The sequence below is a fragment of the Apodemus sylvaticus genome, chromosome 1 (assembly GCF_947179515.1).
Source record: "Apodemus sylvaticus chromosome 1, mApoSyl1.1, whole genome shotgun sequence".
NCBI classification, from domain to species: domain Eukaryota; kingdom Metazoa; phylum Chordata; class Mammalia; order Rodentia; family Muridae; genus Apodemus; species Apodemus sylvaticus.
Window position 1 is genome coordinate 102897100 of NC_067472.1, and position 16870 is coordinate 102913969.

At 36.4% G+C, this 16870-nt stretch overlaps 2 protein-coding genes across 2 annotated transcripts; one reads left to right on the forward strand and one right to left on the reverse strand.

Annotated features, from left to right (window-relative positions):
* The first annotated feature begins 346 nt into the window (after window positions 1-346).
* Window positions 347-1297, forward strand: LOC127681119 (olfactory receptor 52R1-like). Its single transcript, XM_052177077.1, has one exon. It carries the CDS (start codon window positions 353-355, stop codon window positions 1295-1297), a length of 945 nt encoding a protein of 314 aa, XP_052033037.1. The 5' UTR covers window positions 347-352.
* An 8585-nt stretch (window positions 1298-9882) lies between these two features.
* Window positions 9883-10833, reverse strand: LOC127681125 (olfactory receptor 51F2). Its single transcript, XM_052177088.1, has one exon. The coding sequence runs from the start codon at window positions 10831-10833 to the stop codon at window positions 9883-9885; it is 951 nt and encodes a 316-aa protein (XP_052033048.1).
* Window positions 10834-16870: the final 6037 nt, after the last annotated feature.

A 16870-nucleotide genomic window follows, 5' to 3' on the forward strand; every position in this document is an offset into this window, starting at 1 on the left:
ATTGAATTATACCTTGTTTGTGGTAAATAATAGAAAAATGGGGCTGATTGTAGCATTGGTCAGAATATATTTCCATTATTATAAGTTACTATCCTGAAAGATACTGGTTGTGAGAGCATAACTACATTTGCAGCTCATATGTTCAAAACCTCTTTGGATCAACATGTGTATAAAAGTTGTGAGCTACATCATTTCATGTTGCAAAGTAATGGCATGTAGTAACACAGTTAGCTTTTAATATAAAGGCCCAATGAAATAATTAAAACTATTTGTAATCCATAACATTTATTCCATTGTCATCATCTAGGAAAATAGAGACCTTCACTGCTGAGAAAATAGTAACCATCCTCTCATGGTGGCTTCAAATAACAGCTCTTCCCATCCTCTGTTCTTCATCTTGCTTGGAATCCCAGGATTGGAGAATTATCAATTCTGGATTGCCTTTCCTTTCTGTGTTATGTACATTGTGGCCCTGACAGGAAATATCACTATTCTATACATAATCCGAATTGACCACACCCTGCATGAGCCCATGTATCTCTTCCTCTCCTTGCTGGCTATCACAGACCTGGTCCTATCCTCCTCCACACAACCTAAAATGTTGGCCATACTCTGGTTTCATGATCATGAGATTGAATACAATGCCTGCCTCATCCAGGTGTTCTTCATACATGCCTTTTCTTCTGTGGAGTCTGGGGTGCTCATGGCCATGGCCTTGGACCGCTATGTGGCTATCTGCTTCCCACTCAGACATTCTAGCATCCTGACCACATCTGTAGTCATTAAACTAGGGGCAGCTGTAATGGTGAGAGGGCTGCTGTGGGTGAGTCCCTTCTGCTTCATGATCTCCAGGATGCCCTTCTGCCCCAACAAGGTCATTCCTCAGTCCTACTGTGAGCACATGGCTGTGCTCAAGTTGGTATGTGCTGATACCAGAGTCAATCGTGGATATGGACTCTTTGTGGCTTTCTCTGTGGTTGGCTTTGACATAATTGTCATCAGTGTATCTTATGTGATGATTCTGAGAGCTGTGTTGAGGTTGCCCTCAGGTGAAGCTCGCCTCAAAGCTTTTGGTACATGTGCTTCCCACGTTGGTGTTATCTTGGCTTTCTATATCCCAGCCCTTTTTACCTTCCTCACCCACCGCTTTGGCCACCATGTGCCCCCAGTTGTGCACATCATGTTTGCTAATTTTTACCTGCTAGTTCCTCCCATGCTCAACCCTGTTATCTATGGAGTTAGAACCAAACAGATCAGAGACAGGGTTATCCGAGGATTCAAGAGAAAAAACCCTTGAGCCAAGGATCACAGTAGATCCAGGTCAATGACTAAAGGACATATTCAACAAACTTTGGAAAACCAATACATATTTACAAGGTATCTCATAGCCCTCCAGAAGAAGTGGCATAAATTTCAAGTTATACAGGATAAGAGATTTGAGACCTTTTGTGGTAAAAGACCTAGAAAACTATATGGGGAAAATTATTTAACTGAAGATCATGGCTTAGAAGTAGGAGGTCATTTGCATCAGATCTTGATAGGCAAACGTTACTGTGGGTAGAATGTCTAAGGACTATAAACTGTAGTTCTCAACCTACTCATGACCAAAAGTTGCAGATGGAATTTAGAGTCACTCAGAAATGGGAGTCATTTGTCTCACCTTCTCGCACAGCCATAATGTCCTGATGTCCCAATATCTTTTGTTTTTTTAAGGTTTATTTATTTTATGTATGTGAGTACGAGTCACTCTCTTCAGACACACCAGAAGAGGGCATTAGATATCATTCTAGATGGTTGTGAGCCACCATGTGGTTGCTGGGATTTAAACTCAGGACCTCTGGAAGAGCAGTCAGTGCTCTTAACTGCTGAGCCATCTGTCCAACCCCTGATATCTTAATATTCAAGTCTTTCAGGTAAAGCTGAATCCTATCGTGTCCCTAATTAGAATTCTTCAAGACAAGTAAGGAAAATCTGTGGAGACTCAGAATTGACTTACATCATGAATTCTAACCATTCATAAAGACTGCAGACCAAGCAGTTTAAATCAACATTTAAGATCTATGCCTCATTTAATCATTTATGTTCCCTTGGTTGTATTATGCCTCAGCTTTATATGGTATTTTTGTTTTGGCTTCTATTGCTTTTAAACATTCTCCATAGCACAGGCATTCCATCTTTCTGTCATCTATGGCTCTGTTAAAGGAAATGGTTATATCTCTACTGTGTCGTCCTATAATTTCACAGAATACTTTTTTTGTTGACATTGTTGGGATGTCATACATACTACAAACAAATGTCAAGAAAATGGATGAACCCTAGCTAAAGAACTGTTATTAGACAGTTTTCTCAGAGAAGAGTCTTTACATATTAAGTTAGTTACAGAAAAGAAATACTGAATCAATCTACAGTGAACCATTCCTCCAATGTAACAGGAGACCTTGTATAGATGGAGAATTTAACACAGATATACATACAGTATTAATACTATGTAGACAAGGAGAGCAAGTCAAAACATCTAAAATCAAGTATTTCCTTCAAGGCTTCAAAGCCAGAAGCAAAACAAAGAACAAATTCTATTTTCAAAGCCAGAAAAGAAATTATCTTGACACTGTGATCTTGGACTTCACATTCCAGAATTATGGCACAATGAAATTCTATTATTTAAGCTACTTTGTGTAATTTGTTGTAGAAGTGTTGTCATAATAATATAATAAATATGTTTTATTTATCATGAAATGTCTAAATCTATAAATTACTATATTCCATCTATATTTTAAACAGGGTTTTAATTGTTTATACAAACAAATTCTTCAAATTTTTTGTCAAATATTTCATTAAGTTGACCTTGGATTTATATAAAGATAAACAAATTTGTTACAAAAATGATTAAGAAAAGAAAACCAAAACATAATCCACACATCAAATGAGGTACAAGAAGAAAGGAGGAGTGGCCCCTTGTTCTGGAAAGACTCAGTGAAGCAGTATTCCGGCAAAACCAGAATGGGAAAGTGGGAAGAGGTGAGTGGGAGGACAGGGGGAGAGAAGGGGGCTTATGGGACTTTCGGGGAGTGGGGGGATAGAAAAGGGGAAATCATTTGAAATGTAAATAAAAAATATATCAAATAAAAAAAAAGAAAAGAAAACTGGACATAGCAGTACCTGAGGACCCAGATATAGCACTCCTGGGCATATATCCAGAAGATGCTCTAACACGTAATAAGGAAACCTGCTCCACTACGTTCATAGCAGCCTTATTTATAATAGCCAGAAGCTGGAAAAAACCCAGATGTCCCTCTACAGAGGAATAGATACAGAAAATGTGGTACATTTACACAATGGAGTACTACTCAGCTATTAAAAACAAGTAATTCATGAAATTCTTAGGCAAATGGATGGAACTAGAAAATATCATCCTGAGTGAGGTAACCCAATCACAAAAGAACACACATGGTAAGCACTCACTAATAAGTGGACATTAGCCCAAAAACTCAGAATACCCAACATATAAGTCACAGACCACATGAAGCTCAAGAAGAAGGAAGACCAAAGTGTGATACTTTGGTCCTTTTCAGAAGGGGGATCAAAATACCCATGACTTACAGACAACCAATGGACTGATTATAGGATCCCCAATGGAGGAGCTAGAGAAAGGACCCAAGGAGCTGAAGATGTTAGCAGCCCTATAGGGGGAACAATAATATGCACCAACCAGTATCCCCAGAGCTCCCAGGGACTCAGCCACCAACCAACAGGTACACATGGAGGGGCCATTATCTCCAGCTACATATGTAGCAGAGGATGGTCTTTTAAGATATCAATGAGAGGAGAGGCCTGTGAAAGCTCAGTTCCCCAGAATAGGTGAATGGAAGTCAGGAAATTGTGGGAGGAGCAGGGAGAAGGGGGATGGGTTGGGGGTTTTCAGTGGGATAATGTGGAAAGTGGTTGACATTTGAAATGTAAATAAATAAAGCAAATGTAAATAAATAAGAAATGAGCAATAGTTCCAAGTATGCAATTAAATACTATTAATAGAGGAATCAATGCAAGTCAATTTTCTGAAGAAAAATAAAATGTGTATGAAAACAGCAAATTGATTCTCAACTTCTAACTTAATGCTAAACATATATAAATGTGAGATGAACATATTATTTAAAATAATAAAGTAAAGCTAAAACTATAAAGTTTGTAAATCACATATATTTAAAGGTTATATTTTGCCTCTCTCCTGGCAATCCACTCACTCTTCCTTTCCGTAAGTGTGTGTATGTGTGTGCAAATGTTCCTCTCTGCACAAGTGAATGCACATGTGTGGGCATGTGTGTGGATGCCACAGAAGAATGGTGACTATCATTCTTTGAGACACTGTTCTCCATTCTAACATGGTTTTTCAGTGACCTGAAATCTTTATATATCCTAGGCTGGCTATCCTAGGAACCACTGGTCTCAAAATCCCTGGGTTTTAGAGTACAAAAGCATGCTACTATGCCTAGCTTTTATTTCTGTTTATATTTATTTATTCTATGTATATGAGTGTTTTGCCTTCAAGTATGTCTGGGCTATAGGTTTCCCAGGACTAGAGTGCTAGATTAAGCCAGTCAAAGTTCCAGTTCCAGCATGAATGGGAGGGGGAATTCATGAGGCCCCATACCCTGAGAAACAAGTGCCAATTGATTCCTGTTAGGGAAGAAACAGTAAGTTTTCTTCAGGGATGTAAGCCCTGAAAGATGCGCCAGTAGATGATTCTATAGTCATTCAATAGTAGTAGCAGTAACTTGACTCAGTAAGCTTAAGAGAAAATAATGAGAACACAAAGTTGAGAAGGAAAGAGGTAGGGAAAGTAGGGGAGAAATTAGAGGGCAGAAAACAGGTGTATTTTTATCAAAATATACACGTGTATTGTGAAATTCTCAAACAAGAAAAAATATGCTAAATTAACAATATCAAAAGAACAATCCAAAAGACCATGCATGGATTCCCATGACAATGGGAGTAATAACTCAGATGTCTCCTGGTAATCTGAGCAGATCTGTGACCCTACATGTTTTGAGTTTTACTTCCTTATCACTTATTTCTAGAGCATCAATAACAAATCATTCTTCACCATTTTCCAATTAGCATTTCAGCATCCATTCCACTATGGTTAATTTCAACTGTCAAATGTAATTACATTAAAACTTATGATATTCATGAGTGGCAGACCTTTGAGTGTATCTATGACATTGCTTCCATAACTGAGGGGGAATTCTAGCCCTCAATATGGGCACTCAGCTATTATGAACTGGGACTCTGGAATCAATAAAGGAGAGAGGAAGCTGGTTCAGTGACAGCATTCATCTATCTCTGCCTCCTGGCTGTGGATATGATGCAACCAAATATCCTCAAAATTCTACCACAGTGCCTTCTCTATTTGATGGATACTATCACCAGAAACATAAGTCAAAATAGATTTTCAAGAATTACTCATCAGGTACTTGGTCAAGCAACAATAAAAGTAACTAATGCACATCCAGTCATCTGGATTGAAAACTCAGATGTCCAAGCACCATGCCCCTGTTGAACTCTTCCTAGCTAACACTAAGGGCAGGAGACCTCCAGCATCACTGGTTTGTACTCATTCATGTGTAATCCAGATGTTTGGAGGAAATTAGGAATCTGTGAGGTAAACTTTAACCAAGGAGAAATAAGGTCTGACAGGTAATTCACTCTCTCTTTTAATTTCCTGGATAAACCATCATCAAACTTATTTGATAAACATACAGATGCAGTTATACAAGATTAGTCAATATCCATTCATAATAGTACCTGGCTTATTTTGATTTACCAACTTTGTTTCACATTCCTTTTGTCTTCTATGATGATGGTGTGGACATAGTAACTATTTTTTTTTCTTTTGCCATCTGGTATAGTGTTAATTCTTGTCAGTTGGTGGTAGTGAAGGAACACTGGAAGAAGGAGAATTTCACTACCTGGTTTCTTTATAATTTCCTCGGGTGTTGGTAAAGATAAAATTTTGTTCCATTTTATGGCCCTTCATTCTTTCTTTGAGAGTGATTCCCAGCAGTACACAACTTTCTTACACACTGACACACCAAGGATGCTCTCCACCTGTCCTCTGTGACATTGGCTAAGCCAGAAGATCCACACACATAATAAACAGAACTCTGTCTGGTCTAGCCTCTCCTACATGTACTCTGCCCTAAGAATGTGCATGTGCCTTAAAGGTTACATATGACTAATCTGAAAAGCTATGCACACAACCTCATGCTGAGAAGATCGCCTGTCGCTGACTCACTGAGATACAGGTGAACATGAGTGTAGAAAGCCTCTATAGCTATCAGGTATAGCAGTGACACTCTCCTCCTCCCAGCAACATCTTCATATGGAAGGGCCTTCTGGTGATGGGAGGGCAGAGTGTTTTTCAAGTGTCAAAAATAATACACTTCCATGACTTTGTAAATATAGAAGAACAAAAGGAGAGCTGCTTGGTGGCTCTGTCACACTTCCCTTTGTTCCTTGTATGCAGTCCGCTGGAGTACAGTTAATTCTGGTTATCTCTTATTAGCCAGTTTCCTCACTACTTTCATTCCATGCTAGTGATTAGTTATATTAAATTGTGCCTGTTCGAAGTGTTATCTGGTTTATGTCTTCATACTAGACCCTGACATGGCACCTAACATACCATCTTGTCCTTGATTTGGTGTTAGTCTTTTCCCATTCAAACCCTACCACCATACTATTATTACCATAAGAAATTTGGGTTTTTTTTATTAGATATTTACTTAGTTTACATTTCAAATGTTATCCCCTTTCCTCATTACCCCTCTAAAAACCCCCTATCCCATCCCCTCTTCCCCTGCTTACCACCTACCCCTGATTTTCCTGACCTAGCATTCTCCTACACTGGGGCATCCAGCCTTCACAGGACCAATGGCCTCTCCTCTCATTGATATCTTAAAAGGCCATCCTCTGCTACATATGTAGCTGGAGATAATGGCCCCTCCATGTGTACCCATCGGTTGGTGACTTAGTCCCTGGGAGCTCTAGGGGTACTGGTTGGTATGTATTATTGTTGCTCCTGTGGGGTTGCTAACATCTTCAGCTCCTTGGGTCCTTTCGCTAGCTCCTTTATTGGGGACCCTATGCTCAGTCCATTGGTTGGCTGTAAGTCATGGGTATTTTGATCCCCTTTCTAAAAAAGGACCTAAGTATCTACTTTGGTCTTCCTTGTTCTTGAGCTTCATGTGGTCTCTGAATTGTATCTTGTGTTTTCCGAGCTTTTGGGCTAATATCTACTTATTAGTGAGTGCATACCATGTGTGTTCTTTTGTGATTGGGTTACCTCACTCAGGATGATATTTTCTAGATTCATCCATTTGCCTAAGAATTTCATGAATTCATTGTTATAAATAGCTGAGTAGTACTCCATTGTGTAAATGTACCTCATTTTCTGTATCCATTCCTCTGTTGAGGGACATCTGGGTTCTTTCCAACTTCTTGCTATTATAAATAAGGCTGCAAAACTTCTGTAAGGCAAAGGACACTGTCAATAGGACAAGACAGGAACCAACAGATCGGGCAAAGGTCTTTACCAATCCTACATCTGATAGAGGGTTAATATCCAATATATACAAAGAACTCAAGAAGATAGACTCCAGAGAATCAAATAATCTTATTAAAAAATGGGGTACAGAGCTAAACAAAGAATTCTCAACTGAGGAATACCAGATGGCTGAGAAACACCGAAAGAAATGTTCAACATCCTTAATCATCAGTGAAATGCAAAGCAAAACAACCCTAAGATTCCACCTCACAGCAGTCAAAATGGCTAAAATCAAAAGCTCAGGTGACAGCAGATGCTGGAGAGGATTTGGGGAAAGAGGAACACTCCTCCATTGCTGGTGGTATTGCAAGCTGATAAAACCACTCTGGAAATCAGTCTGGCGGTTCCTCAGGAAAATTGGACCTGAGGACCCAGTTATCCCACTCCTGGGCATATACCCAGAAGATGCTTCAACATGTAATAAGGACACATTCTTCAGTATGTCCTTAAGCAGTCTGTAATGAAGACTTTATTTCCCATGCTCAGAATCCTGGATATAATCTTTGACATGAAATGACAGGCTAAATTAGGGAGACACATGCTTGTAATTGACCTGGCAGATTTCAGCTAAAGGATAAGAAACCAGTTATTTGTCAACTGTTGCTCTTGTGTTTTTTTTTCTCCCAATTCTACCTGCAAATACTAACTCTAAAAATTATAGAATATATGAAATTTTATCAGAATCAGAAAACTTGGAAAAAGAAATGGTTAATTGGGCTTTTCAATTTGAAATCCAATCAAATGGATTTAAATTTAAAATCCAATAAAATAATAAAAAAGATACATAATTCTCACCTCCAAAATAATTATTGAACCATTGACTTTTGATTATATAAGGCTCAAACCTTCCTTTAATAGAAAAAATTTAATTACACATGTAGATCATATCTTGCAAAATCTCACAGAGATGATTTAGTGGCAAGGGAGCTCTCTCTGCTTGATAAATGGCTAAATGCTCTCTTAGGGAAGATTTGATAAAAGGATGAAAATTTGATAAAATAATGAAAAAGATACATATTTCTCACTCCTGAAATAATTATTGAACTGTTGGCTTTTGATTATATTTTCATCAAAATTTTTATATTTTCCAATGTCCCAAGATAGTAACATTCTTATTTCCATCAGAAGTGTTTGTTCCTATTTAGAGATATTCAAAAATCAAACCTGAACATTGTTTCTCATATATGTTATCATTTCTCCAGGAGAACTGTCCAAGCTGTTGTCCTTACACCCAAGCCAATCACCACTCAGGTCTCATCAAACTTTATTAATATCTCAGGAGAAAATAAACTATCTCCTGAAAGTATCAAAAAACTTACCTACTTGCATTGACTGGAACCAAATGAGTCTCAGCCACCAAACTGGGTAATCGCAGTTCCTTACACATTTACACAGTATACATTCGCTGACCATGAGTCCTGATCTCTGTGACATAAATAGCAATGTGAATGCCAGTATAAAATAAAAATTATCTAATATTTCTCCATACATATGTTTTCATATATAAATTCATTTAAACTTTGGACAAAGGAACATCTGGATCTTTTGATGACAATTGTACATAGATGTAATTTTTCATGTTAATAAGTACCTAAATAAATCATCATCTTTCATAATAAAATTGTTGAAGTAAATTGATTAATAGAGTTATGTTTGTTTGATATTTATTAGTAGTGAGGAGCCCAGCGAATTTTCAGATCTACTGTGGTTATTCTTCAGCTGTTTAAGCATACAACTTGAATTAATACATCAATTGAGAAAAATCTCAGATTTTATCTGCATCTTTATTTTCTTTAGCATATAATAAAAGACAAGACATATTGACTGATGCAAGATTGAAGTCAAATTGCTAGTATGAATTCTAGGATTTGACCAAGAATATAGCAATTTAGAAAGCAGTCAGAAAAGAAAAGGTTTTAAGTAAAACATATACAACTGAAATATAAAATATTTTTCTGTATCATTAAAAATAGAACAACTGACTCATCTATGATTTCCCATATTAAATTCAAACTTTTTTAATTAAATAGAGATTCTGAATTATTACTTTAAACAGATTAATAACGCAAGCTAGAACTATGAGTAATTAATTATTCATCTACAGGAGCTCATGTTGTATTGAAAATGAAATAATAATTTAAATGGCATTAATATACATTTACTGACAGAGAAACTTAGTAACCAATTATCATACAACCTAGAAGTTCCATAATTTGACATCTTAAAATGACCCCATTCTGCAAAATTATTTATTTTAATGTTCCTTTCTACTGAGATCATTATTAAAGGTGGTTCCGCTTCTGATTTAAAACCTTGATAATAGCCTTTCGAATCTGCTTTGTCTTCACACTGTAGATTATGGGGTTGAGCACAGGAGGGATGAGCAGGAAGACGTTGGCCATGATGGTGTGGACAAAGGCAGGTGCTGAATGCCCATAGCGGTGTACAAGAGACAAGCTGATGAGAGGAATGTAGAAAATAGCAACAGCACTGATGTGGGATATGCATGTATTGAAGGCTTTCTGTCGCTCATCAGAGGAAGCGATGCTGAGGACAGATCGGATGATCAGTACATAGGACAGCAAGATGCAAGGGCAGTCAAACCCTGTAGTAGAGAATAGTGCAAACAGACCAAGAATGCTATTGATCCTGTTGTCTGTACATGAGAGCTGGATGAGATCTACATGGTAGCAGTATGAATGTGAAAGAACCAACGAACTGCAGAAGGACAACCTCTTGACAAAGAGCACAACTGGTAACATGACAGCAACATTCCTTAACAGCACAATTATGCCAATCTGGGCAATCCTGGCATTGGTAAGAATAGTGGTATATCTTAGTGGATCACAGATGGCCACAAAGCGATCAAAAGCCATGGCCAGCAGAACTCCAGACTCCATGAAAGTAAACCCATGGAGAAAGAACATCTGGGCAATACACGCATTTAAATTGATCTCTCGAGCTTCAAACCAGAGGACACCAAGGGTGGTGGAAAGTGTGCAGAGAGACAAGCTCAGGTCTGTGACCGAAAGCATAGAGAGGAAATAGTACATAGGCTCATGGAGGCTCTGCTCACAAAAGATCACCAGCAGGATCAAGCTGTTCCCAGAAAGGGCCATTACATAAAGGAGACAAAAGGGAATGGAGATCCAGACCTGAGCTGCCCTCAGGCCTGGGATACCAGTGAGGAGGAAGATCGGAAGCTGGGGACTGGTATTATTAAGGATGAACATAGTGAAGTCTGGGAAAAGAAGAGCAATTAGATAATTGAATATAACAATGCATATACCTTATTTTATAAACATCTCTCTAGCACTTAATCAATACTGATATATTTTAAATATTTTAAATATTTGTTTATATGCCAGAAATGAAGTAGGCTTCTCTTCTCGCTTTTCAGTATTCCACATTTTTTGAGAAAACAAACTTACCAGATTTTTTTCAAATCATTTTTAAAATATTCCAAGCCACTATTCTCTTTATTTGTGTCAAAAAGCAACAAGAAAATTATTCATATCTATATAACTTCTCAGTAAATACTTAATAATATAACAAAAAAATCTAATTTCCAGTGTTTTTAAAAATAAGTTCTTGACTCTAGTACATGACACTGAGCAAACTAACTCCTTTTTTTGAAATGTGACCATTAAACGGGCTTGATAAATATTCACAACAATGTCAAAGTGTCTCTGGGACATATAAGTCTACCTATGTAACTGCAGGACAGTTCAAGAAAAACTGATCAATTCCACTCTTTTACAGTTCCCAAGTGTTCTTCATATTTTATATATTCTATGTGTATGATTTTATCCATGCTCAGTGCTCTATTTCTAGGGTTTAGATAGTAGCACTAGCATTTTGCATATGTAGCAATTATATCTCAACAATTTAATCATTAAAAAATTGCCCTTGAAAACTCATTGCTTTATTCTTGAGAGAAAACATCAATTTGAGAAAAAACTAAGAAAGAAGGAAAGAAAGAGGAGATAAAGAAGAGAAAGAAAGAAAGAAAGAAAGAAAGAGAAAGAAAGAAAAAGAAAAAGAAAGAAAAGAAAAGAGAGAAAGGAAAGAAAAGAAAGAAAGGAAAGGAAGGAAGAATATAGCAAGAATGTAGAGAGGAGAAAGAGCAAGAAAAATGGGGAAGGAAGGGAAAAAAGGGATGAAGAGTGAAAGGAAAGAACAAAGAAATCCTTGTCTTAATTTTTAATACAACAAATTAAAGTCTGTGTTATAACAAATAACACTTATCAAATCCAGATAAGTGTTGTGCTCAGAACATATACAATGTGCTAGATGCAATTGTATTCTTATCTGTACCCTTCCAATTATCATAACTGTTCAAGAATGTAAAATCTCTCCACTCTCTTACTCTTATACGTGTACAACTGTGACTAAGCAACTCTCCAGTTAGGCAACAGAGTACCTGAACTGTCTATATCTGAGCCTAATGGCTCCTACTCTATGGAAGTTGGAAACACATAGGAGGAGTCTGTCTACCACTCAGGATGACAACTCCTGACAAACAGCCTTCAAATCTGTTCTTTTCCAGAGACTCACTGTAATCAACATGGTTCTTTAGGTGTAGATTTCTATTTGTCAAATATCATTCTATGTAGCACTCTTTGGTTTTTCTGGAAAGTGACATTAGTAGAGATGCTCCTTTTTGTGCCAAGATATCCAGGCTATCCTTTGTACAGTAGATTGTAAATCCAGTGGCTCACTTTAGTGACCATCAAATTCTTAGTTTATGCTGCTGATGATTGTTCTAAGAAAGTTTTCCTCCCCATCCTCTTTGGAAACTTGTCTTTCTTAGGTATTTCCAGATGGTAGATACCTTCTTTCTTTTTGTAAATGTATTCTGAAGCTTTTCCTTTCTGGCATTAATCCTCTGCCTACTGTCAAGTCATTTCTAAAAAGGGCCCTGCCTACTTTCATGACTTCTGTTTCTTTTACAGAATGACAATTTTCAAGTAAATATTGAAATTACAATTCTGGTTGCCTGAATCTAAACATGAAAAAAAAGATATGTGAATAAAATTATGTAGCTCCTAGTAAGTAAAAGAAATATTAATATGCTGTGGAATCTCTCACTCTGTCATCCTCCATAACTTCCCTTTGTTACTGTTTTAACCACATAAATATAATATAGTGATATATTGTTATTATCACAGAAATTTCACTGTTGTATGTTATTTATTTAACTGGCACTGTTTACAATCAATTATCAAGACACTTTTATTCAAACTTCAATATTTCTTTCTAGATCTACCTCAGCTTTCCCTAAATACAATATCTACTATAAATGTTCATACAACCTAACATGCACTACAAATTATCTTACAAACAATTATAGTTTATTGTTTTCTCAGGATAATGCTAGCATATTAGTATAATATGGAATGCCCCCAAACCAACAACTATTATTATAAGTATTTTATACATACCAGAAAAAGTATGTGATTTAGGAAAATGATAGCTTAAACTGCCTAAGACTAAGAAAATTACATCTCAGCACTTAAGTACAGTGCTAAGATCTAGTAGCCTAAGCACTGCAGATTTATTAAAAATAAATATTAATTATTCAGGTTGTCAATATAAAATGGGAAATTATTACATAAAAATCAAAATAATCAATCAGTATAAAGTCAAAATACATTCATCAGCAATAAATCCAATATAAGTGAACTTTTAAAAAACATATCTTTAAACATTATGAAATGATATAAAAATATATGGATGTATGTATAATATATATAATATACATGAAGTAGCAATTTTGATATAAAATGACAGATAATAATGAAAGAAAATATAAAACCAGACTCAATCTCATTCGGCATAAAAAAATGCAATCTATGGGGAAGATAGCCCACTAATTTGCAATAAACTAAATTGTATCTAATTGAGGGTAAGGGAGTTAGACTCATAAAGCCATAACAACAAATACTAGAGCTGAGGTCAAGCCAAGCCTACTGGAGAACTTACTTCCTGACAAAGAGAGGAGAGATGCAGAAATGGCCCCAAATTCGAAGCTAAATGAAAAGTGAGCAAGGAATCAAATAAATAATGCTGTCACTTTTAGGACTGCATTGAATCAAATTAATTCTGTCTGCTCTCCCTGGCTTTGATGTTGTGTCCTGGAAAGAAGCATGTCTGCAATCTTCCTTCTAACGAACCCCTGGCCTGTGGTCCTTCTGCTCTAAGCAATCCATCCCCACTCAAGTGCATCTTTCCTTTGCTTTGTCCTGCTCTCCAGCTGAACCTCAGCAGTCTATTTCATTGGCTTTGTCATAAGGGTCTTAGTATCCTACCTGGTCCTAGTGTTTTACCAACAAAAGGACCGGTGCATTTTCACTTTCTGCCAGGTCAAATTCATGTATGTGATGGTTGTTCTGGTAGTTCATAGAGCTGACCCTCTAATAAATATCCCAGCATGTACTTAAACCTGCTGCCAGAAGGCCCATGGGACTCCAAACAGGTATAATGAGGAAAATTAGCTAGGTGCTTCCTCATAATGTATGAAGCAGGTCAAAACTCCTATTTACTTCTGCCTTTCTTTTTAATATCTCCATATTAGGTTTAAATAGAGATTGTCTTTACTTTCTTTTAGATTATAATATTTATAGATTATAATATTTAGAGTATAATATTTATAGAGTTCATGGAACTTCCTTCTTTCCAATTTCTCTTTTTACTCAAATGAACTACCAAACCAATATGCTCTTCTCAACAATACATATGAACTTGTACTCATACTCAAAGCTATCATCTTATGTTTCTGTTTCAGTTATTCCAGTATGAAAAGCACTAAACTTCTGACTGGAATTCAATCAAACTTTAATTGATACTGGAGTTCAGCAAGTTGTGCCCACCTGTAACCCCAGCCACTTAGGAGACAAAGTCAGGAGAATTAGGGGTCAGAGTCCGTTCTTGGTTACATACTCAATCCAAGGCAGCCTAGGTTAGAGAAAATCATTCTCAAAAAACAAAAACAATTTTTGAAATAAAATAACAACTAAAACAGAGATGACCATGTGACTCAAAAAAATTGGCCCATGCTGTCCAGTACTGAGAAGGCTAACACTCATACAATGACTCGGTTGTTCATTGTTATGTACATTTTGTTTAAATTTATTTGAGACCATGTTCTAAAACCAACTTTCTCTCTTAGAAATTCAAATTGTAGATACAAAAAGGATAAGCTTTCTTCAGTACCTCACTGAAGACCTATCACTATTTGCTAATAAAGAAAGTCAAATCTCGGAAAATTTTGAATCTCATATCAATATCTTCTTTATATGAAAATCATGATTCACAACTGGAACTGGAGCCAGTGGTCGGAGTTCTGACATCTCTTCAGCTTTGAGGTCATACTGGGTATAGGATTCTAACACAATGCAGATTACAGGCCATGTCAATTTCAGACCTGTGGTTACATTGGGAGGTTTCTGAGTCCCTGTCAGTCATATTTGCTTATCATGGACTCAACATATTAGACACTTAGTTATTCATTGCAACACCTGCTCCAGATTTTAATTTTCTTCAGAGGAAAAAATGTATAGAAAAGATAAATTCTCTTTAATGTTACTTGTATAAACTTTCTATTATTTTCTGTAATATCTATATTTATTTTGAAAATATAAAGATCTACAGATATTATTTTATTTGAGCTTTATTTTATTTTCTAGGCTTAGGTTAATGTAGTGGACATGACTACTGGCTTTCTTGCTAACTACAGATCAAGTAGTCTTAGAGACTAATTTGGAGTAAGCCATAGATATGTTCAGACAAATTAATTAAAATGTTTCACAATATTATTTCTAGGTATACCTCTTTCTCAGATCTTTCTTTCCATTCTTGGTACAATATTGTGTTCTCTTGAGCAAATTTTAAAAGAAGAATCTGTGATTGGCAGATTTTTTATGTACACTGATGCCTCTCCATTGACTTCTTATTCTCGTGTGTTTTCATTTTTCTAATGAAGAATGATGTTATGCATATCTGAATTGGCCATCCACATACCTCTCTTTGTGAAAATCCTACCTAAGCAAGTTACTTGTGCCTCTAACAAGTTTTCTTCTTTACCATGAATGGATCATGGGTCTTTCTTTATCAGACAGTTTTATTAGGATTATTCTGCATTTTGAATTTTCAATTTTATATTTGAATGTTTTTTCTCTTAATCAAGTCCATTCTTGGTTTTATATTTTCTTCTCATAGTTGCTGCCTTTTATATTCTTGAGTTTTTCAGAAAAGCTGCTTCTTGCTGCTGATGGGAGCATATGCAGAGACCCACAGCATAGCATTAGAGTCAAAATTGTAGATCTCCTTGGGGTCCGTCCCCTCAGAGCTGAGGGAGCTCTACAGAAGAGGGGGAGAAGGATATGTAGGAGCCAGAGAAGTCGAGGACACCAGAATAAACTAAACAGGACTCGTAGGGGCTCGCAGAGAATGAATCAGCAATCATGGAGAGTACATGGATATATGCTAGTTCCTTGGTAAATCTTATGGCTGTTAGCTTAGAGGTTTTGTTTTATATGCACACAAATGTACATATATATCATTGTATTTAGATAAGGATGTTGGTCATATCAGGCTAGGAATTAATCATACTCTGATAAGGTCTTATCTAACCACAATTATCATTTTGGCTCTATTTCAAAATAATACCACATACTTAAGTCCATCATATGTATAATCATGCCATTTCATACCATAAGGAATGTAAACAAGCATGTACTTTCACAAAGCCTGTGCATTTGGTAACCCTGAACTTATAGAATGATGGTGTTATGTTAATTACACATACTTGAAACAAATAGCTCTCAGCATTTGTACATATATTCTCACATACAGGTCAATGCCTTTCATGTTTATAGAAATACCTCTCATATTCATAGATAGAGATATGTAAAGTATCAATGACTATTTATGTTGCATACAATATGCCTAAAATGAGAGCTATAAATAAATTAACAGAAAATGTAAGCATAAGGATAAGCTTTATGCAATTGTAGCAACACACCTTCATTTGCATTCAATTAAACCTGTCTTTGTGCTCCAGTATACAGACAAGAGAGGAAAGTTAGGGGTTAATACTTCTACCTTTAGCTTCTAGTCTCACAGGGAGTCATTGGAGTCATTGTGAATGTGAGGCAGTTTGAATATAGAAAAAGGAAAAAAAACAGTGCTTGGGGGAACAGACAGACCACATGGTTCTTTAAATAGACCCTGACATGAGATCTCTAAACAAGACTGAATCCCAGGAGC

Excerpts from the sequence above, each read along its gene's own strand:
- LOC127681119 (XM_052177077.1), top strand. The coding sequence starts at position 353 with ATGGTGGCTTCAAATAACAGCTCTTCCCATCCTCTGTTCTTCATCTTG.
- LOC127681125 (XM_052177088.1), bottom strand. The coding sequence starts at position 10,833 with ATGTTCATCCTTAATAATACCAGTCCCCAGCTTCCGATCTTCCTCCTC.